Below are 26,524 nucleotides of genomic sequence, written 5' to 3' on the forward strand. Positions count from 1 at the left end.
AAGAGGGACTAAAATGTAGGAAGCACAAAAACTATTCAGGCAAGTTCAAGAATGTCACTTGGTGACTGGGCTACTGCCAAGCAGGAAACACATAGGAAGTGTGTAAGAGGCTTTCTGAGAAGCTGGCAAGCGGGCAGACACATCTGAGCATGGTGGAGAAGGAAGGGAGGACAGCTAACGAGTAATCCCATGTGAGTCTTTCATGGCACTGATCTAGTATGAGGTGTCCCTGCCCATGGCAGGGAGGCTGAAACTAGATGATCCTTGGGGGTCTCTTCCAACCCTGACAATTCTATGAACCTCACAAAAAATTGTCTAAGTACCACCAAATATCACAGTTCAGTTAAACAGTTGTGAAGAGAATTATATCAAAAAGGCTTCTAATGGTGGCACATTTTGAGTCACCTAACAGAAAAAGATGATGGCATCAAAGACAGGAAGTGGTTATTGGAAAATGTGTTTGACTTGAGTCAATAATTGCTTTGTTATGAAAGCTTAATGTGGTGCTCTTGATGCTGTCACAGCTATTGCCTGTGCACACACAACATTCTGTGCAGTGAAGGTGGAGTGTCACTTAGAGTGACAAAGCTGAAGACTTTTTCTTGCAAGATTACAGGAAAAGCTGCTTGACAAAACAGAAGGCAAGGCAAAAGGAAGCTGCGGTTCCGTGGCTGGGCTTCCAGTTGCCAGCTATCCCGTTAATGAAAGGCCAAGTGTCATCTGGTGCTTGAGAGAAAGACAGAGGCATGCTGGGCCACAGATAAACCCAGAAATGTTACAGTACCTGCCAGAGATTTGCTGCAAGGCAGCAGGTATTTGTGAAACACTGAATTAAGGTGGTGGGGGAGAGTGTGTTGCTAGCTAGTCAAGGAAGCTGAGCTTGCACTACCTTGCATTGCTTCCTGCTGAATCATAGAATCAACCAGGTTGGAAGAGGCCTCCAATATCATCCAGTCCAACCTATCACCCAGCCCTGTCCAATCAACTAGACCATGGCACTAAGTGCCTCATCCAGGCTTTTCTTGAAGATCTCCAGTGATGGTGACTCCACCACCTCCTTGAGCAGCACATTCCAATGGCCAATCACTCTCTCTGTGAAGAACTTGGAGACTTGCTAGGGTGCTTGGTTACATGGTTTAGTTGATTAGGTGATGTTGGATGATAGGTTGGATGCAATGATCTTGAAGGTCTCTTCCAACCTGTTCTATTCTATTCTATTCTATTCTATTCTATTCTATTCTATTCTATTCTATTCTATTCTATTCTATTCTATTCTATTCTATTCTATTCTATTCTATTCTATTCTATTCTATTCTATTCTATTCTATTCTATTCTATTCCATTCCATCCCATTCCATCCCATTCCATCCCATTCCATCCCATTCCATCCCATTCCATTCCATTCCATTTCATTCCATTCTAATATCCAGCCTGAACCTCCCCTGGCACAGCTTGAGACTCTGTCCTCTTGTTCTGTTGCTGGTTACCTAAGAGGCTGATCCCCACCTGGCTACAACCTCCCTCCAGGTAGTTGTAGACAGCAATGAGGTCTCCCCTGAGCCTCCTCTTCTCCAGGCTGAGTTACTATGTTTTAAAACATCTCTGTGAGCATCTAATTGCCAGCAACGTTATGAAACAGCACATGTTTTCTTTAGGCAAAGTTTTATTGTTTCAGCATCTGATTGTCTCAGTCACACATTTTGATAGACAAGAAGAGGAGCTCTAAACCTTGGAGAAGAAAACTTGAGAGGATTAGAAAAGGACATGGATCATTACTGGTTCCTTCTTCCTGTTGCTGGAACAGAACAATCCTGCAACTAGAAGTGCTCAGGCTTTGGTTCATACTGGAGCCCTCAATGCAGGAAGGACAGGTCCAGAAAAAGGCCAAAAAAATGATCAGGGGGTTGGAACACCTCTGCTACAAAGACAGGCTGAGGCAGGTGGGGTTGTTCAGCCTGGAGAAGAGAAAGCTCTGTGGAGAACAAATAACAGCCTGCTGGTACCTAAAGGGAGCTAGAAGAAGGCTGGGGAGAATCTGTTTGCAATGGCCTGCAGGGACAGGCCCAGGGGCAAAGGCTTCAAACTAGAGAAGACCAGATTTAGATTGGATGTTAGGAACCAAGGTCTTTACCATGAGGGTGGTGGAACACTGGAACAGGCTGCACAGGGAGGTGGCTGGGGCCCCATCCCTGGAGATATTTAAAGTGAGGCTCAGGAGGGTTCTGGGTAACCTAACCTAGTTGAGGATGCCTCTGCTGACTGCAGGGGGTTGGAGTGGATGAGCTTTGGAGGTCCCTTCCAACCCAGACCATTTTGTGTGGTTCAGTGAATGCTGAGCAATGCAAGGTAGAGCAGTGTGATGCTAACACTGCACATGTGCCAGCAGTATCCATGCCTCATATTAGTTTTTCCTCAATATCTTTTGGAATCAAACTATTCCTGTAGTGCTGATACACAACACAAGAGAGTTTGGGAAGAGAAAAGAAGTCCTCTACTGATCTGATGGATGGGAACAAGTGGTGTCAATCCTGTACAGAAGTCTGCACTGTTAATTCTATTGAGAGTTATAAGATTATTTTTCATGTGTATTTCAATGATGCCCACTGGTTTATCTGAGGACATGTAGCAGCACACTCTATTTAAGAGCAATGAATCACAGAGTGACAGGACATTCTCATGGCATTGTGGTGTGGCACAATGACTCCTCAGTTCAGAGGTTAATGAGTTCTTTCCTCTAAATACTTACACACGTTTCAATATGCATAGCCCAGAGCAGCTAACAGGGTTGTTGAACAATTGCAAAACTGAGTCCTTGCATCAGCATTTGCATCTGTCTGAGATATCCTGCCAGTCTCTTCCAAATCTGTCTAGAAGAGTTTCTCAGGTTACCACAGGGACTAATGGCATATGTTGGCTGCTTGAGGTCTTACCATGTTGTTTTCTGTGTGCATTCACATAATTAGTTTTCTGATTGGCTAGCATCCTTTTCATTTAACTCTTTGAAAGTGTGTTTTGCTGGTTGTGTTAGCTGCTTATAAGCTCATACTCCCACTGCCCTCCTTTCCAGGAGCAAGTGCCCAGCCATGTTCTGCTGGCCAGTTGGCAGGACCTCATGAAATCCTCCTACAATGTGGATATTACTCACCAGAAAACAAAGGCTGTGGTAAACCAGCCTGTGCAGCAGTTTGAACCATCCCCTTAGGAGCAAGGAATGGTGGATATGCTCTTCTGGTTTTGCAGGAGGAGGAACAGTTGACAATCTAAGATTGCTGGATTGCAGTTCTGTGTAGATTTTATAGCTAGGAAGCCCTGTGAACTCTCTTACAATTTACCAACTCAGCAGAAAAACCCAAGCTCTATCTTACCTAGCTGTGAGTTGGAGAGTGTTTTTAAAATCCAAGGATTGTGGCTTTACAGCCTGGTGACTGGCAGAATCTGCATGTATTAGAATCATATCATTAATGGTTTGGGTTGGAAGGGACCGCCAAGAGTCATTTCGTCTTAACCCCCTGAAGTGAGTAAGGGCATCTTCAACTAGATCAGGTTGCTCAGAGCCACATCCAACCTCACTTTGAATGTTTCCAGGGTTACAGTGTCACGTTTCCCAAACCACAAGAATAGAATAAACCAAACCAGGTTGGAAGACCTTCAAGATCATCATGTCCAACCCATCAACCAATCCAACCCACCCAAACAGCTAACCCATGGCACCAAGCACCCCATCAAGTCTCCTCCTGAACACCTCCAATGACGGCGACTCCACCACCTCCCTGGGCAGCCCATTCCAATGGGCAATCACTCTTTCTGTATAGAACTTCTTCCTCACATACAGCCTGAACCTCCCCTGGTGCAGCCTGAGACTGTGTCCTCTTGTTCTGGTACTGGGTGCCTGGGAGAAGAGACCATCATCCGCCTGTCTACAATCTCCCTTCAGGTAGTTGCAGAGAGTGATAAGGTCACCCCTGAGTCTCCTCTTCTCCAGGCTAAGCAACCCCAGCTCCCTCAGTCTTTCCTCATAGGGCTTGTGTTCCAAACCCCTCACCAACTTTGTTGCCCTTCTCTGGACTCATTCCAGCAAGTCAACATCCTTTCTAAACTGAGGGGCCCAGAACTGGACATAGGACTCAAGGTGTGGCCTAACCAGTGCAGTGTACAGGGGCAGAATGACCTCCCTGATCCTGCTGGCCACACTGTTCCTGATGCAGGCCAGGATGCCATTGGCCCTCTTGGCTGCCTGGGCACACTGGGTTGGGGCATCTTCCACCTCTCTGTGCCAAACTTCCTCATAAAACATCTCTTCCTTATAGCTAGTCTAAGTAAAATGACTTTTGGTCAGATGACATCCCAGACTCTTACCCCTCCCTGGCTCCTCATGGTGTTCCTTTACCATGATCCCCCAAGGCAGAGGTATCCCAGGCACATGGCTGCACTCTGTGTCTGAATTACAGTGACACTGCTGGGTTGGCACTCCCTCCTTGACACTTCACTTGTGGCCTTCTCTGATGGCAGCAGCTCAGGGAAACCTCAGCATGAAGAGATGGTCTGGTGGCTGACATTCTGCTGGCAGAAAAGCCAAGATGCTTTGATCAGACTTGCACTGGCTCATGCAGTGTGGGTGTGCAGGAGCAGAGTGAGGTGAGAGCTTTTCCCCAGGAGCTATTTGCTGAGGAACTAGCTGTGTCCTCATTGTTTTCTTTCAATGTTTAATGAAAGACTGTTTTTATCTTTGTAGGTGGAAAAACTAACTCACTGCGTGCCAGAAAATTCAGAGTAATTACTTCATGTTTCTAGGTTTGAGCTAGGCTGTCACTGATGACTCTAACTCTTGACTTATTTGACTCATTGCCAGCCATGCTTGGGCGTGAGGAGGCTAGATAATGTAAGGGCTGAGAACCACTGACTGAAACCAAACTTATGCTGCCATTATAATCGCTTTCCAGAAGCTTTAAACAGCTTTGAAGTCTATTCAATTAACAAAAAACTCTTCCAAAGCCTGGTGCCTGTTCACAGATGAGGCATCTGCAGTTTAAGAAGGTTCCCACCATGCAAGAGCTTCATCTCGACAGCTGCGGTCTAAGATCCGTATCACACACATGGAATGGACACAGCCTGTCCTGATTCAGGAGACAATCTGCAGGAGGGTTTTGCTGAACTATCTGGGCAGTGTCGATGGTGGCTTCCTTTGACAGCACACTGTATAAATACAAGAATCGGTTATGGAGTAATCTCACAACGGCAGGATCTGCATGTGAAGCATTAGAGCGAGATTAGAACCACACAGAGGAAATGAAGAAACTGAGAAGCCTGTAGAACGGAGACAACAACAAAATCTTAGGGTCTATGAAAGAGAAACAGCTCAGTTACAAAACTCAGGCCATTATAAGTCAAGACAAAACAATGCAAGGGAGAAGACTGGGAGAAAAAGGAAATGTGTAACTCATAAGGTGTCATTTATGTATTACTTAAAGCAACAGTGAAGTCAGAGAGTGTGAGAGACAAATAGATACAAAGACAAAGAAACAAAAGAAGCAGCTCAAAATTATGTCTCTGAAGCAAGCTAATAAAATGATATGGGTCAGAGAAAAACAAGAGTTGCTGAGGAGCTAGCCACTGCAGAAACAGGTGTAGAGGATGCATTGCTTTCCTGTCAGGCCATTATTATTATGTCTGATCAGACAAGATTCCAGTGAACAGATTATATTCTGTCTGATAATGAGAGCAGACCATTTCTTTTTGACTGAATTCCTTTCCAAGCTCTGTGGGCAGCAGTAAAAGAACAATTCTAGAAGAAAACTGCCGGGTATCGTCACACTTCGCAACAGAGATGTTCTGTTTGGGATGACTCCACAAAGCACTTTGACTTCTGTGAGTTCAATCCGTGGCTTTGGCCTAGTGAGACTCTCCTAAAAATGCCTTTTATTTCTCCCCAGCATTTCATCTTCGCCATTACTCTGTGTTGCTGCTACCTCTGTTTATCAGCCACCAATAATTTACAAGCAGACAGGAGGAACAGATATATCAGAAGGAAATGGAGAAGTTTTTCCTTTTAAGCATTGCTGTTCTGGGCCCCAGCAGATAGGAACTAAAAAAGATATGCCCCTCTGTGCCCGTGAGGCTGAGGCTCACATAACCCTCAGCACTGTTGAAAAGGATATACATGAATTAGGTAGAAACAAGCCACCTATAGTATCATAGTATCATAGTATCAGTCAGGGTTGGAAGGGACCACAAGGATCATCTAGTTCCAACCCCCCTGCCATGGGCAGGGACACCCCACACTAGATCAGCCTGGCCAGAGCCTCATCCAGCCTGGGCTTAAACACCTCCAGGGACAGGGCCTCAACCACCTCCCTGGACAACCCATTCCAGGGCTTCACCACTCTCATGGTGAAGAACTTCCTCCTCACATCTAGCCTGAATCTCCCCACCTCCAGCTTCATTCCATTCCCCCTAGTCCTATCACTACCTGAGATCCTGAGAAGTCCTTCCCCAGCCTTCTTGTAGGCCCCCTTCAGATACTGGAAGGCCACAATTAGATCACCTTGGAGCCTTCTCTTCTCCAGACTGAACAGCCCCAACTCCTTCAGTCTGTCCTCACAGGAGAGGTGCTCCAGCCCTCTGATCATCGTTGTGGCCCTTCTCTGGACACCTTCCAGCACCTCCAGATCCCTCTTGTAATAGGGGCTCCAGAACTGGAGGCAGTACTCCAGGTGGGGTCTCAGCAGAGCTGAGTAGAGGGGGAGAATCACCTCCCTTGACCTGCTGGCTACTCTTCTCTTGATGCAGCCCAGGATCTGATTTGGTTTCTGGGCTGCAAGTGCACACTGAGAGCTCATGTTGAGCTTCTCCTCCACCAGCACCCCCAAGTCTCACTCCTCAGGGCTGCTTTCCAGCCAGTCACTGCCCAGCCTGGATCTGTGCCTGGGATTGCCTCGACCCAGATGCAGGACCCTGCACTTGCTCCTGTTGAACCTCATGAGGTTGGCTTGTGCCCACCTCTCCAGCCTGTCCAGGTCCCTCTGGATGGCCTCCCTTCCCTCCAGCATGTCTGCTGCACCACACAGCTTGGTGTCATCAGCAAACTTGCTGAGGGTGCACTCAATGCCACTGTCCATGTCCCCCACAAAGATGTTGAATAAGACAGGTCCCAGGACTGATCCCTGAGGGACTCTGCTTGTCACTGGCCTCCACTGGGACATGGAGCCATTGACAGCCACTCTTTGGGTGCGGCCATCAAGCCAGTTCCTTATCCATCTAGTGATCCACCCATCACACCCATGTGTCACCAGTTTGGAGACCAGGCTGTGGTGTGGGACAGTGTCGAAGGCTTTGCTCAGGTCCAGGTAAATGACATCAGTTGCTCGCCCCTCATCTATTAATTTTGTCACCTGCTCATAGAAGGCCACCAGGTTGGTCAGGCAGGATTTGCCCTTGGCAAAGCCATGCTGACTGTTCCAAATCACCTCTTCACTATTCTTCTGAGCCAGTAGTGCCTCCAGGAGGATCTGCTCCATGATCTTTCAGGGCACAGAGGTGAGACTGACTGGCCTGTAGTTCCCTGGTTCGTCCTTCTTACCCTTCTTGAAGATGGGGGCAATGTTTCCCCTTTTCCAGTCTGTGGGGACTGCCCCAGACTGCCATGACTTTTGAAATATAATAGAGAGGGGTTTAGCAACCTCAGCTGCCATCTGCTATAGTATCATCTGCTATAGTAGCACTGTAGCTGCAAAAGGAGGGACCACTCTAGTTTCTGATGGCAAAAATCTGCCTGTAGCCTTCTCAAACTAATTTAAGAAGTCAGGCATGCAAATGGGATTTGGGGTTGGTTTTGTTTACACAGAGAGCAACAAGAGAAGATACATTTAGCAGTCTGATATCCTTCTCTTTCAGAGTATCTGTGGATTTCCCAGTGTTCATTTGATAGCATTAAAAATGAATGGGATGACTAAATGGTTTACAGTTTTACATATTCAGTTACCATGAAAGCAATTACTAATGTGTGTAATTATCTCCAGAATTACTTGGATCATGCAAATGGCATTCAAACCGATGGCTTTTAACTGTTTTCTGCAGGATGTGTCATTACATAATTCATGGAGAGAAGAGTACTCTACAATCTGAGCTCAGTACTATTGCCCTCTCTGAATTTATTTCTCAGATTATCCTCCTGGAGAGTGGTAACTCCCTATTTTAACCAGATTTTAGAGTGCTTCCAGATCTCAGTGGAGGGCCGTGTATTGAATTCAGCTTCTCTCTATCACTTTAATGTGAATCTTAGATGTAACAGGACACTGGGGTCGATGCTTAATCCATTATCTGATGGATTAAGAGGACCATACTGAGACCAGTGAGTGGTCTGACTTCACATGACTGAGTCCCAGTCAGTGAGAGAAGGTACAGAGAAAATGGTCAAGAACAAAATAAATAAAGGAAGGAATGATAAATTAGTGGCAAAGGCCATGAGGCAAAGTGGTTCTTTGGTAGGGTTAAAGAAAAAGTGATCACTAGGTGGCAAGAAGAATAGGAATGAAGTATGGTCTAGATGGTACAGCAAGCACTAGAATGAAATTCTACCCGAAGCCTTGGTGCAAAATCTGTTGCAATCTTTAATAACTCTGAGAAGAAGCTGCTGCAGAAGCTGCACTTCACTCTCCAAACTTTTCCTCATTGCAAGGGTTAATAATAAAGGTCGTTTGGCTGTGGCTGCACAGATGAAACACCACAGATACAAATTTCAGCTACATCAAATTTTCTGGCAATGAGGAGGCAGGGGTCTCACTGACAAGGCGTGTGTGGTGGGCTGACCCAGCCAGCAGCTGAGCACCTGTGCTATTGCTTTTTCAGTCCCCCCACCCACAGGATGACAGGGCAGAGAACAGCAAAAAGGAAAGCAAAATTCACGAGGTGAGACACAGCCAGTTTAATAGATGAAGGAAAGAGAACAAAAGCAAACAGCAAGCAGGAAATCACTTATTATCTCCCACATCAAGTTTTGACCTGGTTAAGTCTAGGGATCATAGCACTTCTGCAGCAAAGATTGCCAGACTCAAAATTATGGCAACTTACACGGCTATGAAGCAGTGTACCCTTGTGTGATCCCTGGGAGCTTGTGGTGGGAGAAATCTAGCCTCAGGCTGCTGGGGTGCAGCAAATGAGCTTGGGGCCTTTGTCAGAAGGGTTAGAGACCTTCTGCAGTGAGCAGAACAGATGGAATGCAATCATGAAAAAAACTTTGTACATAATGAAGCTAAACCAGAGATTCCCAGAAGGGATGTGGCTCCCAGAGAATATAAAAGTCTAATGGAGAAAAGACAAACTCCAGCAGAAGTTTCTGTACGCTACAGAAGCATATGTGGAACTGATTAAGCACAGCTCAGTTGGTTTATTCTAGTTTTGCTTTGTTACATGTGTGAATGGAAAAAGATATTGCAGCTGAATCAACAGGCGACTGAAAATGACCAGAAATCAAATGTTTTTATGAAGGTTGTGGCCTATTCTGATCTCATTCACTCTAAATGTGTGATTACCACACTTCAGAGAGCTGCATGTGGGTTTGGAGCAGGTAGAGGTGAAGCTGTGACAACGCTGAGTGTTTAGACATAGTTTAATTTAATGTACACTTTGTATAAGGAGGATTCTGCTGACATATGCAACATGATATTTTATTCATATCTTGATTCATGCCTTGAATAAATTACATTTTAATAGAGTTTGTGTCCTTGGTGTTTAAAATCACTGGTACAAAAATGCTGTGAAAGAATTTTTCTTCCCTCTCTTTCCTTCAGTATCATGATTGCCAGAAGAAGTTGTTAGACTTACAGTGAGGCCAACTTAGTGGCCACTGAGACACTGTAAGAGACTAAATCTTGTCACTCTTGATGTGAATCAACAAAGACAAAATCACCTTTGCTTCTTGCCCAGACAATAGCTGATGTGTATTGGGCAGACGCCTGTGGATAAGGACTCTCTGGAATGTGCATAGACAAGATCATCTCTACCCATCAGCTACCCCGGAAAGGGAGGATGGTGAAAAGGACAATAGATTCACCACCTGGATACATCCCTAAAAAACTGTGTAAAAGACCTGAGCAATACTGGCTCAAGAGAAGGAAAAGACCTGGGCAATGCCTGCTCTGAAGAAAAGTGACAAAATGCCAGGAGAGAAAAGGACAGAGCCTTCACCATGCAGCCTGGAAGAAGCAGACCAGGAGGAACCTTCCCTCTGTGTCCTAAGTTCCACCTGTTGCAACTCATGAAGCTGAAGAGGCTGCTCAGAGAAGGACTTGGACTTGGACTTGGACTTCGGGATCTCTCCCTCCTCTCCTCCAGTGGAGGACAGCGCAGCCAAAAAGGCTTCCTCCACAGACCCAAACTGTCTTGGGAGGTGCAGGATGGTAATATGATTCCTTTCCTCTTCTCTCTCTCTCCCTCTCTCTCTCCTCTCTCTCTCTCTCTCCCTCTCTCCTCTCTCTCTCTCCCTCTCTCCTCTCTCTCTCCCTCCTTCTGCTCCATCCACTTTATTCTGTTAATCAATAGCCTAGAGGGCTGTTGATATTTTGGCCTCGTTTGTGCCTCCAACACAGGAATATTCAAAAAGACTGAGTCTCTTGCCCTCTCTGGACCAAGACAGACACTCTGAGGACAAAATAGAAAGGAATGGATACTTGTGCTGTAATTGTTAAAGAAGGAAAATCTTCATGAAGCTTCAGGGCAGGATTCATGGTCACAGACTAAAGTAAGGCTCACATTTCTGCTTTCAAGAGGGGAGATAAAACCCAGCAGGTTCTGAAAGATGTAAAAGCCAAACAATGCTGCTGACCTACACAGGCATACCAGACACTCAGCAGTCTCCCTAGCCCAGCAAAGTCCCAACGTGGTTTTGTTCCTGCCAAAAGCCAGTAGTGCCAGCCAGCAGCTGGGTTTGCTGGTAGCTCAGAGCTCAGTGGGCTATTCCTGCTGTGAAGCACAACATGTCCAAGCAGCACATCGTTGTTAAAGCTAAAAAAATCTCATTGTATGGCAGGAGTTTGTGGTCTTTGTCAAGGTGGAGGTTTTGGATGTAATACACTCTGAACACATGATGAGGAATGAAGCACACCAGTGTTACTAAGATGAAGAAGGAACTCTTTGCCTGAGCCCTGAATTCCACGTGGGAATTGATGTCCGGCCAGTATTTCACAGCCAGCCTACAGATCACAGACAGCTGGACTGCAGTGAGCACAGCACAAACTGACATCAAAACCCCAACCAAGCAGTAGTTTATGGTCACCATGGCCACCTTTTCCATCTCCTTGTGGAACTGAAAACACTGGCAGGAGTGGTATGAGTTTGAGGCACCGTAGTATGAGAGAAAAACAGGAGTGATGACCAGCGCTCCCAGCAGCCAGACAGCAGCCACCCAGGCTGCGATGCAGCACTTCTGGAACTCAAGTCTCAGGAGGCGGATGCTGATGATGGCCACGTAAAAGGTGAAGGTGATGTACATGTGGATGTAGATGATGGCACTTGTCAGCTGGCAGGCCAGCCAGCCAAACCTCCATTCCCCTAGAATGTAATAGCTCAGGCGGAAGGGGATGCTGAGGAGCAGCAGGATGTGCAGCACCAGGAGGCTGCTGATGATAATGGTCATCACAGATTGTGATCTCCTTTGGAACAACTGATGGGACATCAGCACCACCCCGAGGGTGCCGCCAGCCAGGTTGATGAGGTACAGGGCTATGAGAATGGTGCGCAGCCCCTCAGAGGTGTCCTGCAGCGTCTCGTTGGAGGAAAGGCTCTGCTGGGTTAAGCTGCTGTTACACATCCTCCTCTTGCAAAAGTTACTGAAACTGAAAAATGGGAGGGTTTAAAACAGGCAACTTTATTAACTGTAGAAGGTCAGAGATTCATTTTAGAGCAAGAAGAGACATCTTACTGAACTGTGCTGGCCGCACCTCAAGTACTGTGTGGCCACACCTTGAGTACTCTTTTCAGTTCTGGGCCACTCACTACAAGAAAGACATTGAGGTTCTGGAGTGTCCAGAGAAGAGCAATGAGTCTGGTGAAGGGCTTGGGGCACTGTGAGAGACTAAAAGTTTGTCTCTCTTGGTGTGACTCAACAAAGATAAAAACACTTGCTGCTTGCCCAGGCAATAGCTGATATGTGTTGGGCAGAGCCTCTGGAACGACTCTTGGAAGGTGCAAAGATAACATTGCTCACTGGGCCACAGCTGGCCTGACAACAATGGACCGAGGCCACCTTCAGGAATATGCATGAGACAAGATAATCTCCACCCATCAAGTACCCTGGGAAGGGTGACACAATGGATTCACCACCTGTTTCCTGATGTGTAATGAGTGTGGGGGCTTGTCTGGATGGAGATGGAGGAGGTGGAGGGCCCCCCCACCCCCATCTAGACCTCTGCCCAAACACACAGAAATACACAGAAAGATTTCCGGGGGGAACAATACCTGGACATTTACCTAAGGATGATTTCCTGGCCCTGGAATTCCTGAGGGACAATACTTGGATACATACCTAAGGACTAAAAACTGTATAAAAGACTTGAGCAACTACTGGCTTATTAGAAGAAAAATGCGGAAGGAAAATGTGGGAGACTGTGTCCCCTGGACTGGATGATTAACAGAAGAAAAGTGCAGGAGATGAAGGAAAACACAGGAGACGGACCATGCCGCTGAGAAGGGAAAGCCTGGGACAATGCTGCTCCAGAGAAAAGAGGCTGCCCAGAGGACCACATCTCTTCTCCAACCAAAGCCTCAGCACCCTTCCTCTACAGACCCAGGCTGCCCAGAGGACCACATCTTTTCTCCAGCCAAAGCCTCAGCACCCTTTCTCTACAGACCCAGGCTGCCCAGAGGACCACATCTCTTTTCCAGCCAAAGCCTCAGCACCCTTTCTCTACAGACCCAGGCTGCCCAGAGGACCACATCTCTTCTCCAGCCAAAGCCTCTGCACCCTTTCTCTACAAACCCTACATCTCCTGCAGCACCTTTCCTCCACAGACTCAAACTGTCTTGGGGGGTGTGAGTGGTGTGGTAATATAATCCCTTTCCTCTTCTCTCTCTCTTCTCTCTCTCCCTCTCTATTTTCCCCCTCTCCCCTTCTTATGTCCACTTTATTTATGTAACAAATAGTCTAGCTGTTGATATTTTGGCCTCGTTTGTGCCTCTAATTTCACACCAGGGGAATATTCAAAAGAACTGAGTCTCTTTCCCTCTCTGGACCGAGACAGGCACCTGGCCTCTGAGGAGCACCTGAGGGAGCTGGGACTGTTCAGTCTGGAGAAAAGGAGGCTGAGGAGAGACCTCATTGCCCTCTACGTTGGAGCAAGGAGGGGGCAGCATCTGCTCCTCATTAACAAGTAACAGGACCAGAGGCAATGGTTCCAAGCTGCACCAGAGGAGGCTCAGGCTGGATGCTAGGAAATATTTCTTCATAAAGATAGTTGTCAACCATTGGAATGTTCTGCCCAGGGCAGTGCTGGAGTCACTATCCCTGGGGGTGTTTAAGCAGTGTGTGAACCTGGCACTTAGGGAACATGGTTTAGTGTTGACCCTAAACTGGGTGGAGGGTTGGGCTGCATGATCTTTGAGGTCTCTTCCAGACAGGTGTCTTCTGTGATTCTATGTTTGAAACTCTGCTGTCCTGTGCATTATACAACCTTATCCCTATTATCATCCTGCATATGCCAGCAATAAGCCATGGCTCCCAGTGCTAAACCAAATTTTTACATAATTATGAGTGAGATTTTAACCTACTAAACTGCACCCCAGCTGCTGAGCTGAGGTTTTGTTTTCTTTTGGTTTTGCAATTAATTTTCTCCAGATTCAGCCATTTGAAACAGCCAAATAACACAACAGCTGTAGATTAAGTTAAATCTGCAGGCCTCTTATAAAGCTAAAACTGAAGGTGAGGAAAATACTGATATGTGAAGAGGTTGTACTTACAATTTCTGGATATTTTATGACAACACTTGACTCAGCTTCTTAACATCTTGCAGGGCTGCCACAAAGCTGCAACAGTTTCAGTTTCTAGATGCATAGAGCATATTGAAAATACAGATCTGCAGATGAAAATTCAATTTCTTCTTACTTCATCTCCAAGTCTTTTTGATATGGAATTCCACCTGAGCTATTCTGCAATGAAAGGTGAAGAAAAGTTAAAAATTAATTTAGGAACACTCTTATGAAAGATAGAATGCTACTGGCACTTGATAAACACAGCTGCATGGGGCTGAATGCTTATTTAGACTGTGGGCAAAGTGCAGACTCTTCAGTTGTCTGGTCCTGCATACAGATCTCTGTGCAAGCACCCAGGGATAGCACGCAGGGTGCACACACACTTTGTGAAGGAAATCTGCCTTTACCTTACAAAGGGTTTTGAAAGAACAAAGTAAGAACTGGTAAGAAAGAACTGGAAAGAGCAAAGTAAGAAGTCTCCTGTCTCTGATTCCTTTGAAAATGGAAAACAGCAATTGACAGCTCTTCTGTTGCACTCATCGATAAAGTCACAGACAGTGGCTGCAGAACACGCTCAGAGAAACATCTTATTGATGAAGCTCTTGGCAAAGCATCTTTAGGAGGCCAGTGAAGCATTGTGTCCAAGGCTGATATAAATATTCCTCTTCACTCCTTTTAAAAATATATTCTCGTAGAAGGATTTAAATGGTTAAAATTGCATCCCTGACTAACAGTCCTGAAACAGGCATGAGAAATTTGCCTTCCCAGAAAGTTTCCTATAAGGGAAAGACTATTTGGAACTCCCAAGGGGCATAGCCTGGAAAGTAATTTGGCTGCAGGTATCACAATAAACCTGTTTACCCTTTCAGAAATACAGGTTTATATCAGTCAGCTGCTCTGCATTTGGAGGTTCTTGCTTATAGATGAAATCTTGGTTGTTTTCTTCTGGAAAAGGTAGCTGAGGCTGGATTTCTTGAGAAGGGCAAGGAAGCTGGTGAGAAGAAAGGGTCTGGAGAACAGGTCTGATGGGGAGTGGCTGAGGGAGCTGGAAGGGTTTAATCTGGAGAAAAGAAGGATGAAGGGAGAACTTCTTGGTCTCTACAACTACCAGAAAGGAGGCTGCAGGGAGGTGTGGGATAGTCTCTTCTCCCTAGTAACAAGTGATAGGACAAGAGAAAAAGGCCTCCAGTTGCACCAAGGGAGGTTTAGGTTGGATGTAAGTAGAAACTTTTTCACTGCATGAGCTATAAAATACTGGAACAGGCTCCCCAGGAGCCTGTGGTGGAATCCCCATCCCTGGAGGTGTTTAAAAGAGAGAGGGATGTGGTGCTGAGGGCCATGATTTAGCACCAGATTTGGTAGAGTTAGAGAATGGTTGGGCTCAATGATCTTAAAGGTCTTTTCCAACCAAAAGGAATCTATGATTCTATGAACGTTTCAAGCTTTAAGAAGATGACTTTGTGCTCCTGACAAAGTTCATATTCCAATGCAAGTTGTTAATATTTCAGACTGGTTTTTAAAGAGCACATAAAGTTGACTTTGTTGTTGTTACAGACAGCTTAATTGCAGCCTAGATGCCAACATATAACTCAGAAATAGATTATTTCCCCCACTATTTCTAGAAATTAAATACTTACATTTTACCTTATGACCTCTTGTTTTTGTGAGTTCCCCCTTCTTCTTTGCCACTCCATGCATCCATAACACATGGTAAGAAAAGGAGCCTTTGATGTTCATGTTTGTCCAAGGCTGGTTGTGGGTTTTCTCAGCCCACTTACAGGAAGGCACAAGCTTTTCTTCTTGCTTCACTCTGATAGCAATCACACATACTCAGCATCAAGTGATGCTACGTTCATGCAGGGAGAACTGCTCAAAGCTGCTGAGCTGTCAGAGACCATCATTGTGCTCAAACATGTCGAACAGTTCTACTCATCAGGACTGCTTCTGCCCCGCGGTTTCCTCAGTCTGAAAGATCAGATCACCTGTGAGTCCCTGAGCTATACATCTGCCACCCTTCACTGAAGGGGCTTGAGGGGAAAGGGAGAGGGAGAGGAGAAGAGAGAGGAGAGGAGAGGTTCAGAGAAGAGAGGTTCGGAGAGGTTTGGAGAGGAGAGGAGAGGAGAGGAGAGGAGAGGAGAGGAGAGGAGAGGAGAGGAGAGGAGAGGAGAGGAGAGGAGAGGAGAGGAGAGGAGAGGAGAGGAGAGGAGAGGAGAGGAGAGGAGAGGAGAGGAGGAGAGGAGAGGAGAGGAGAGGAGAGGAGAGGAGAGGAGAGGAGAGGAGAGGAGAGGAGAGGAGAGGAGAGGAGAGGAGAGGAGAGGAGAGGAGAGGAGAGGAGAGGAGAGGAGAGATTCAGAGAAGAGAGGTTCGGAGAGGTTTGGAGAGGAGAGGAGAGGAGAGGAGAGGAGAGGAGAGGAGAGGAGAGGAGAGGAGAGGAGAGGAGAGGAGAGGAGAGGAGAGGAGAGGAGAGGAGAGGAGAGGAGAGGAGAGGAGAGATTCAGAGAAGAGAGGTTCGGAGAGGAGAGGTTCGGAGAGGAGAGGAGAGGTTCGGAGAGGAGAGGTTCGGAGAGGAGAGGTTCGGAGAGGAGAGGTTCGGAGAGGAGAGGTTCGGAGAGGAGAGGAGAGGAGAGGAGAGGAGAGGAGAGGAGAGGAGAGGAGAGGAGAGGAGAGGAGAGGAGAGGAGAGGAGAGGAGAGATTCAGAGAAGAGAGGTTCAGAGAGGTTCAGAGAGGTTCGGAGAGGAGAGGTTCGGAGAGGAGAGGTTCGGAGAGGTTCGGAGAGGTTCGGAGAGGAGAGGAGAGGAGAGGAGAGGAGAGGAGAGGAGAGGAGAGGAGAGGAGAGGAGAGGAGAGGTTCGGAGAGGAGAGGTTCGGAGAGGTTCGGAGAGGAGAGGTTCGGAGAGGAGAGGAGAGGAGAGGAGAGGAGAGGAGAGGAGAGGAGAGGAGAGGAGAGGAGAGGAGAGGAGAGGAGAGGAGAGGAGAGGAGAGGAGAGGAGAGGAGAGGTTCGGAGAGGAGAGGAGAGGAGAGGTTCGGAGAGGAGAGGAGAGGTTCGGAGAGGAGAGGAGAGGTTCGGAGAGGAGAGGTTCGGAGAGGAGAGGAGAGGAGAGGAGAGGAGAGGAGAGGAGAGGAGAGGAGAGGAGAGGAGAGGAGAGGAGAGGAGAGGAGAGAAATACCTCTCCAATTAAATTGTTTAGAATAACCTCTGTTTTTCCTTTTCACACCCAATAGTGATTTGTTTACATTTCATTACTTTTCTGTGGAAAAGTAAGTTTGGATCTGTGAAAAAATTTTAAAGGCATAGCCTCAAACTACCACACTAAGGAAGTAAGAAGTGCCACTGATTAAGTAAAAAGATGTGTACCTGAGAAGAAGATTTTTCATTATAACTAAATATGCTTTCCACTTAAACTTCTTTTATACCTAATAATTAAACTAAATATGCCAGGATAACAAAATGTTTAGCAGAGTTAAAAGTTTTCACTCCAACATGCTATTAGATCTTGGAGAATTCAGAGGACATTATTAATAGTTTAAATAGTATGAGTAAAATGAACTTCAGACACATATGGACAACTACTGAAGAGTTCCTGGTGTTACAAGAAAAAAAAGAAGACATGCAGAGGTCAGTGGCACTTGGATATGAGGATGGGTCCCTCTGAGAGGCTTCTCTCCTATTGCTAGGTACAGTCATCAGGAAGAATAAAATACAAAGGAGAACTATTAGAAGGAAATAAATGCAAAGACAAAACTCAAGGGCACTAAAAGTCAGAGGGAGAACAGAAAGGGTTGTGAGGGTGAGCAAGAACGTAGAGACATTATCTGTGAGACATTCTCAGGATAAACTTGTAAGGCTTTGAGGGAGAAGTGACCATCTCATCTAGAGCAGAACAGGAGGGCTGCCTGTTTTAGAGACTGCATACACTCATGGGCTTTGGTTAAGAGAAATGTGTCATTGCTCCAGCAGACAGAGAACTGAAGGAAACCAGCTTCATGAATATTAGTACTCACCAGGTGCAGTTCCTGCATCATTTAATCCCACATAAGGACAGGCTGCTGCCTGACATGGTAGCAGTGGTGTTTGGATGGCAAAATGATCATCTGATTCTACAGATACACACAGAAGGTGGGGAACAGCCTGGGCACCAGCCTCTGATGGTTTTGATGACTTAGAGTCATCATGCAGCTACATCCACAGCCTCTGAGTAAAGCAGGGAAATGCTTCCAGCCTTGTGCTCTGTCCACAAGACCTGAAGTGATCCACAAAGCTTGAACCATCAAGTAATAATGCAAAAGAGACATGAAGAAGTTGCACTCCTAAAATGGTGGCTATAGAGCAGCTGGCATTCCAAATCAGGCTATGAGATCAAAGAGCTCTGCACACTCTATTACCTTGCTGAGTCTATCCTGAGCTCTTTGGATGCAAAGTGATGCCAACAAATCTGCAGAAGTGTTGCATAGATAATCCTCTTGTCACCCTGGGGAGAGCAGTGCTGGCACTGATGGGGGTCAGAAACTGAACTTCTCAATTGATGTTTTGTACCTCTGGGTCACTTTGTCCTCAAAATGGTCCTTGAAGCTTGTGTGTTAAAGCTCTTCAGTGTGCTAACCTTTCAGCTCCATGTTTTCTGCTAAAATAAAACCTGCAAACCCACTCAGCTCTGCAACCTAGGTCTTCAGCTTCAGCTTGGTTTCTTATGTGAACACAAAAGGAAACTGAGTCACATCAGACTGTACAAATGAACTTTCAGATCTTGCTTTTGCTTCTTACATCATCAGTACATCCTTTGCCCTAATTAGAGGTGAGAATCAAGGTTGAAAGCCAGATGTGTACATACACATCAGAGATCCAGGTCAAGACTAGCAACACAAATGAATTTTAAAGAAGGAAAGAAGTGGGCATGTCTGGTTCAGCACTGAGGGAGGAGAGGAGAGGAGAGGTTCGGAGAGGAGAGGAGAGGAGAGGTTCGGAGAGGAGAGGAGAGGAGAGGAGAGGAGAGGAGAGGTTCGGAGAGGAGAGGAGAGGTTCGGAGAGGAGAGGAGAGGTTCGGAGAGGAGAGGTTCGGAGAGGTTCGGAGAGGTTCGGAGAGGAGAGGAGAGGAGAGGTTCGGAGAGGAGAGGTTCGGAGAGGAGAGGTTCGGAGAGGTTCGGAGAGGTTCGGAGAGGAGAGGTTCGGAGAGGTTCGGAGAGGAGAGGAGAGGTTCGGAGAGGAGAGGAGAGGTTCGGAGAGGTTCGGAGAGGAGAGAAGAGAAGAGAAGAGAAGAGAAGAGAAGAGAAGAGAAGAGAAGAGAAGAGAAGAGAAGAGAAGAGAAGAGAAGAGAAGAGAAGAGAAGAGAAGAGAAGAGAAGAGAAGAGAAGAGAAGAGAAGAGAAGAGAAGAGAAGAGAAGAGAAGAGAAGAGAAGAGAAGAGAAGAGAAGAGGAAGGAAGGAAGGTGGCAGTTTAAATTATGAAGAGACAAGAAGAGGAAGGAAGGAAGGTGGCCGTTTAAATTATGAAGAGACAATGAAACAGAATATGCAGTAATAGCTGAGAGAAGAGGAATGTGGCTTTGGGGATGCACAGAAACAGGATGGGTCACTGACTGTGCCAAGTGTATAGGCATGGCAGAAGTCCTTTAAGCAAGGGCCAGATCCACAGAGAACTCAAACCGCTTCATTTCTGCCCCCTTCCTCTGCTTTTTGTGTCACTTCACAAGAACCTTTCATGTTTACTGGTCAGTACAACAGCAACTGAGGTTTCACACACAAGCTCAAGAGCTGCTTTCTGTTTGGAGTGGCTATGAAACTGCTCTACCTTGTGTTGCTGGATAGGTTTGCAATCCTTGCTACTTCCAACCTAAGGTCATAATTGATGATAATTTCAGTTATTTGTTAATATTAAATCCTCTGTTGCTGCTTGATTATAAGAACTGAGCTACACATAGGCCAGCATCATAAACAAGAGCAAGACAGGGAATACTTGTGTCATGATTTGCTGCTGATTGCAGTTGCTCTCTCACTCCTACTCTGTTAGACATGAGTCACAGGAACTGGAAAGGGAGGAAATCATACTGCATGGTTAGTGAGCCTGCAGGATAATCCCTTTAATTTGCCACTGCCACCCATTCACACAGCATGAAGAACTTAATAACTTTAAGCCAGTAAATGGTCAGAATGGTTAGCCAGAGATATGAGATTCATGGACTGATCTTCTACTCACTTGGCTGCAGATTAGCTGAAAGGTTTCTCAGGCTTTACTTGTCAGGATGGACGAGGCTATCTGGCTTCTCTCTTTATTAGAAGTAATAATAGATATTTGCCTTAGTCATACCTGTTTAATATGCCTCCAAAGTAGATATTATGCTTTATAAAAGGGTTGGAACACCTCTGCTATGAGGATAAGCTGAGGGAGCTGCATCTGTTCAGCCTAATGAAGAGAAGACTCTGAGGTGGACTTTACAGCTGCCTTCCAATAACTGAAGGGATCCTATAGGAAGGCTGCAGGGGGACTTTTCATTGGAGTGTCTGGAGATAGGACAAGGGGGAATGGTTGGAAGCTGATGGGGGGTAGGTTTAGACTGGATCTTAGGAAATTCTTCAGTATGAGACTGGTGAGACTCTGGAATAGGCTTCCCAGGGAGGTTGTGGCTGCCTTCTCTCTGGGGATGGTGAGGGTCAGGTTGGATGAGGCCTTGAGCAGCTGAGTCTAGTTGTGAGGTGTCCCTCCCCATGGCAGGGAGATTGGTGTAGATGATAGAATAGAATAGAATAAACCAGGTTGGAAGAGACCTTCAAGATCATCACATCCAACCTATCACCCAACACCACCCAATCAACTAACCCATGTAACCAAGCACCCTGTCAAGTCTCCTCCTGAACACCTCCAGTGATGGGGACTCCACCACCTCCCCGGGCAGTCCATTCCAATGGGCAATCACTCTCTCTGTGTAAAACTTCCTCCTGACCTCCAGCCTGAACTTCCCCTGGCGCAGCCTGAGACTGTGTCCTCTTGTTCTGGTGCTGGCTGCCTGGGAGAAGAGACCAACCTCTGTCTGTTTACAACCCCCCTTCAGGTAGTTGTAGAGAGCAAGAAGGTCACCCCTGAGTCTCTTCCTCTCCAGGCTAAGCAACCCCAGCTCCCTCAGCCTCTCCTCACAGGGCTGTGTTCCAAGCCCCTCACCAACTTCGTTGCCCTTCTCTGGACACCTTCCAGCAAGTCAACCTCCTTCCTAAACTGAGGGGCCCAGAACCGGACACAGTACTCCAGGTGTGGCCTAACCAGTGCAGTGTACAGGGGCAGAATGACCTCCCTGCTCCTGCTGGCCACACTCTTCCTGATGCAGGCCAGGATGCCATTGGCCCTCTTGGCTGCCTGGGCACACTGCAGGCTCATGTTCATCCTACCATCAACCAGCACCCCCAGGTCCCTCTCTGCCTGGCTGCTCTCCAGCCACTCTGACCCCAGCCTGTAGCACTGCATGGGGTTGCTGTGGCCAATGTGCAGAACCTGGCACTTGGATGTGTTCAATCTCATGCCCTTGGACTCTGCCCATCTGTCCAGCCTGTCGAGGTCTCTCTGCAAAGCCTCTCTACCCTCTAGCAGATCAACTCCTGTCCCCAGCTTGGTGTCATCAGCAAATTTACTGATGATAGACTCAATGCCCTCATCCAGATCATCAATAAAGATGTTAAAGAGGATGGGGCCCAGCACTGATCCCTGGGGGACTCCACTACTCACTGGCCGCCAGCTGGATGTGACACCATTCACCACCACTCTCTGGGTTCGGCCATCCAGCCAGTTCCTAACCCAGCTCAGAGTGCTGCTGTCCAAGCCATGGGCTGACAGCTTGGCCAGGAGTTTGCTATGGGGGACAGTGTCAAAGGCCTCGCTGAGGTCCAGGTAAACTACATCCACAGGCCTCCCCACATCCACCAGGCAGTCACCTGATCATAGAAGGAGATCAGGTTGGTCAGGCAGGACCTGCCCTTCCTAAATCCATGTTGGCTGAGCCTGATCCCTTGGCCATCCTCTAAGTGCTGTGTTAATGCACTCAGGATGACCTGTTCCATGATCTTGCCTGGCACTGAGGTCAGGCTGACAGGCCTGTAATTCCCTGGCTCATCCAACCAGCCCTTCTTGTGGATGGGCACCACATTGGCCAGCTTCCAGTCCTCTGGGACCTCGCCAGTGAGCCAGGACTGCCGAAAAATGATGGAGAGTGGCTTGGCCAGCTCCTCTGACAGCTCCCTCAGCACCCTAGGATGGATCCCATCTGGTCCCATGGACTTGTGGGGATCCAGGCGGCTGAGCAGATCACCAACTACCCCATTTTGGAACAGTGGAAAGCTATGCTGCTCCCTGGCTCCTTCTGCCAGCTCTGCAGGCCAGCTGTCTGGAAGACATTCTGTCCTGCTAGTAAAAATTGAGGCAAAGAAGGTGTTAAGTATCTCTGCCTTTTCCTCATCCCTTATCACAACGTTCCCCTCCGTGTCCACCAAGGAGTGGAGGTTGTCTCTGCCCTTCCTCTTACTATTAATGTATTTATAGAAGGACTTTTTGTTGTCCTTCACAGCAGAGGCCAGACTAAGCTCCAAATGCGCTTTTGCCTCCCTAATTTTCTTCCTGCAAGACCTAGCAACATCCTTAAACATTCCATGGGTTGCCTCCCCTCGCTTCCAAAGGTGATACACCCTCTTTTTTTCCCTTAGTTCCATTAAAAGTTCTTTAACCATCCAGGCTGGCCGTCTGCCCCGGCGGCTCATCTTCTGGCACATTGGCACAGCCTGTCCCTGAGCCTTCAAGAGTTCTTCCTTGAAGTAGGACCAGCTCTCCTGGACCCCTTTGTTTTTAAGGGCTTTATCCCAAGGAACCCTCTGAATTAGTTCCTTGAGTAGCCTGAAGTCCGCCCTCCGGAAATCCAGAGTGGAGGTCTTCTTGCTGCCCCTCTTAGCTTGACCAAATAATGAGAATTCAATTATCTCTTGGTCACTGGCCCCTAAACACCCTCCGACCACCACATCACCCACCAGTCCTTCCCTGTTGGTGAAGAGGAGGTCAAGCATAGCCTTGCCCCTGGTAGGCTCTCGCAGCACCTGGGATAAGAAGCTGTCCTCCATGCATTCTAAGAACCTCCTAGATTGCCACTTCTCTGCTATGTTAAGATCCCAGCAGATATCAGGCAAGTTGAAGTCACCCATGAGAACAAGGTCAGGCGATCTTGAGACAGCCTTAAGCTGCCTATAGAATGACTCATCAACATCCTCCTCCTGGTTGGGTGGTCTGTAACAGACTCCAACCAGGATGTCTGCCCTGTTGGCCTTCCCTCTAATTCTTATCCACAGGCACTCAACCCGATCGTCCCTAATCTCCGTCTCAATGGCATCTAGTGCCTCCCTGACGTACAGGGCCACCCCTCCACCCCTTCTTCCTTGCCTGTCTCTCCTGAAGAGCCTGTAGCCATCAATTGCAGCACTCCAGTCATGTGAGTCATCCCACCACGTCTCTGTGATGGCAACTACATCATAACTTTCCTGCTGCAGCAAGGCTTCCAGCTCCTCTTGTTTGTTGCCCATGCTTCGTGCATTAGTGTACATGCACTGCAGCTGGGCTGCTGGTTTCACCTCTGGCTCTGGCTTATCACCCCCAGACCCCAGCCTGGGGGGACTGGTTTCAACCCCTTCTCCCTTCGAAACTAGTTTAAAGCCCTATCTATGAGACCTGCCAATTCCCTCCCCAGAGTCTGAGTCCCTTCCAACCTGAACCAAGCTATGATTCCATGCCTCTGTGATATGAGTACCATACCATGGATTCATGTGTGGGAATTTGTCAGAGTATTTCACAGGCATACTATGACTTGCCTTTTGAAAGAAAACTGCTCTTTCTTGAGTTTGGTGAAAGGAGATGAGATTTATTGTTACAAGTTCAGGAATTTGCTGTTATTCTCCTGTGCTGGTACATACCAATTTAGTAGTAAGTTAGAAGATTTATGAAATAATTACAACTTCAACTTTGGTCTCGTTGCCCTCCAACACCTTTAGAGGCCATTAAGGTTCTTGCTGCTTCAGGTTATTCCAGAATGTAGACTTTCAAGTATCACTGTCCTCAAAACAGCATCAGAGAACCACCAGTGAGGATCTGTCACTGACAGTATAACCTTTTCCTGGTCCCAAAGGCTTTCCTTTCTGCTTGAACAGGCTGCCACCTATCTTTCTTGTCAAACTACATTCCCTTTGCTGTCAGTCCCACAGCCTTTCTCAGAAGCCTGAATTTCTGGCATAGCCTCACACAATGCTGCTTTATACTATTTCTTGTGTTCTTCTGCTTGTTCAACACATATAAAGTCATAGCCACAGAGCCCAGATTCTTCTTTCCTGATCTCAGAGGACTTTTCCAACTAAAAACCTACACGATTCTATGATGATATGCAGAATCAATAAGTTTCTGCAGGAATTAGAGCCTTACAACAAATGTTAGCTTCACACAGAGTTGGGCAAGGCTTAATGTTTATTAAACTAAAAAGATACTAAAACAAATTCCCAACACATCAATTATTTAACTTATGCAGGAAAACAAAACTCCTTGTTGCACTGACAGCAGTTTGCAGGGAGCTACAAGAAGCATGGGAGGTGCCAGAGGTGCTTTCAAGGTGGGGTGGAGAGGTTATTTTTGAGGTTGTTTATTTGGTTTGGATTATGGTTTCCAAACATCCATTGATTTTAAACTCTCAGAGGTTTGGCAGCTGTGTGGTCGTGACCATCTCCCACAAAAAATGACCTTTGCCTTTATTGAGGAATGTTTTCCATTTTTCTGGAAGTCAGGCAAATGCTTATGTTCAGGGTGGAGCTGCAGAGGGAGCACTAGGAGACTAGGGCTCTGAAAATGAAAAATGCAGAATACAGAATACAGAATTAACCAGGTTGGAAAAGACCTTTGATATCATCAAGTCCAACCTATCACCTAACACCATCTAATCAACTAAACCATGGCACCAAGTGCCTCATCCAGGCTCTTCTTAAACACCTCCAGTGATGGTGACTCCACCACCTCCCTGGGCAGCATATTGCAATGGCCAATCTCTCTTGCTGCGAAGAATTTCTTCCTCAGATCCAGCCTAAACCTCCCCTGGTGCAGCTTGAGACTGTGTCCTCTTGTTCTGGTGCTGGGTGCTTGGGAGAAGAGACCAAGCCCCACCTGGCTACAACCTCCCTTCAGGTAGTTGGAGATGGCAATAAGGTCTTCTCTGAGGCTCCTTTTCTCCAGGCTAAGCAACCTCAGCTCCCTCAGCCTCTGCTCACAGGGCTGTGCTCCAGACCCCTCCCCAGCTTTATTGCCCTTCTCTGGACACCTTCCAGTAACTCAACATCTTTTCTAAGCTGAGGAGCCCAGAACTGGACACAGGACTCAAGGTGTGGCCTAACCAGTGCTGAGTACAGGGCAGAATGACTTCCCTGCTCCTGCTGGCCACACTGTTCCTGATGCAGGCCAGGATCCCATTGGCCTTCTTGGCCACCTGGACACACTGCTGGGTCATGTTCAGCCTACTATCAACCAGTACCCCCAGATCCCTTTCTACCTAGCCTCTCTCCAGCATTTGTCAGGAAATGAGTTTGGAATTTGATTGTTCTGGTGTCTAGAGGCTGGCCACCCAGTTTCATCAAAACACACATCACAAGAACACATCTACTAGGAATATCAAAGACAAAAGAACTATTGAGAGCTTGAATTATCAGGTCTCAGCTCTGCAGAATCCAAACCCAAGAGTAAATCAGAAAAAATGGGTTGGCATTTAGCCTTAGGAGGGTGGCAAAAATCAATATCAGCAATGTGAATTCTGAGATAGAAAAGAAATTCAGTATCAGCATGAAATAGAAGGCCTAGAGCATCCTCAATAAATACTGGCAATATTTCATGCTGTTCTTAGTGATGGTAACTGGACTGGCGGTGAAATTAGAAGGTTTTTTTTAGTTCCTAATAGAGATCTGAATACAAAATCCATGCTGCAGGCAACCAGCCTTTTCTGATTTAATTTCCTGTGGGACTTCCAAAGATGCCCAGAGAAGCAAGACTCAGTTTGAAATTGGAATATTTCAGAGAGTGAATGCCACTGCAGAAGCTTCAGGTCCTTGGAAGAAAAGACAGGGTCAAGGTTTGGAAAACCTGCAGTGGAAGAAGTCCATAAGCAGAGGAAATTCCAACACTGCAGTGGCCTAAGTCCTGTTTCTACAAAACTTGTCTATTTCACTCTCAGGGTGCCTTGTCCATAGCATGGTCACTGTTTGCAGAAGAAAATACAGCAAAGGAAAAAGCAGTTCTGCCACACTCAACAACAGAAGTGTCTTAGGAAGCACAGTGTTGTGCAGACAGGAATAACTGGAAGTGATTTGAGAAGAGATGCTTACCATACATTTGAAACATACCTTCCTCCTGACCTGCCTGGGAGAAGATTCTGCTGACTTTTTCAGAGATGCCAGCAGGAAGCCAGAATGAACCTGTACAGAATCTTGGCCAGTGGAAGACCAGCAGGTCCAGGAGACCCATACATTACTTGGGGAAGAGCTGTCATTTTATTTTCCACTTACAAATATGAGTGATAT

At 46.8% G+C, this 26,524-nt stretch overlaps 1 protein-coding gene across 3 annotated transcripts; it reads right to left on the minus strand.

Moving 5' to 3' along the window:
* Positions 1 to 5,137: 5,137 nt before the first annotated feature.
* LOC137448422 (probable G-protein coupled receptor 141) lies at positions 5,138 to 15,768 on the minus strand. 3 transcript variants are annotated; one of them, XR_010989084.1, is made up of 3 exons: positions 15,597 to 15,768; positions 13,948 to 14,136; positions 5,138 to 5,193 (listed from the first exon to the last, which is right to left on the minus strand). XR_010989084.1 is itself a non-coding variant. In XM_068152957.1 (3 exons), the coding sequence occupies exon 3, from the start codon at positions 11,801 to 11,803 to the stop codon at positions 10,940 to 10,942; it is 864 nt and encodes a 287-aa protein (XP_068009058.1). In that variant the 5' UTR covers positions 11,804 to 11,828; positions 13,948 to 14,136; positions 15,604 to 15,768; the 3' UTR covers positions 8,936 to 10,939. The 3 variants fall into 3 exon arrangements, 2 of the variants coding, with proteins under 2 accessions (XP_068009058.1, XP_068009057.1); XM_068152957.1 differs by lacking the exon at positions 5,138 to 5,193 and adding an exon at positions 8,936 to 11,828 and having other exon boundaries at positions 15,604 to 15,768; XM_068152956.1 differs by lacking the exon at positions 5,138 to 5,193 and adding an exon at positions 8,936 to 11,828.
* Positions 15,769 to 26,524: the final 10,756 nt, after the last annotated feature.

Source organism: Melanerpes formicivorus, unplaced genomic scaffold (assembly GCF_026170545.1).
Source record: "Melanerpes formicivorus ecotype bairdi unplaced genomic scaffold, bMelFor1.0.p_v2 SCAF_24, whole genome shotgun sequence".
Taxonomy (NCBI): Eukaryota; Metazoa; Chordata; class Aves; order Piciformes; family Picidae; genus Melanerpes; species Melanerpes formicivorus.

Bases quoted from the DNA above. Each gene is read 5' to 3' on its own strand.
- LOC137448422 (XM_068152957.1), bottom strand. From the start codon at position 11,803: ATGTGTAACAGCAGCTTAACCCAGCAGAGCCTTTCCTCCAACGAGACG.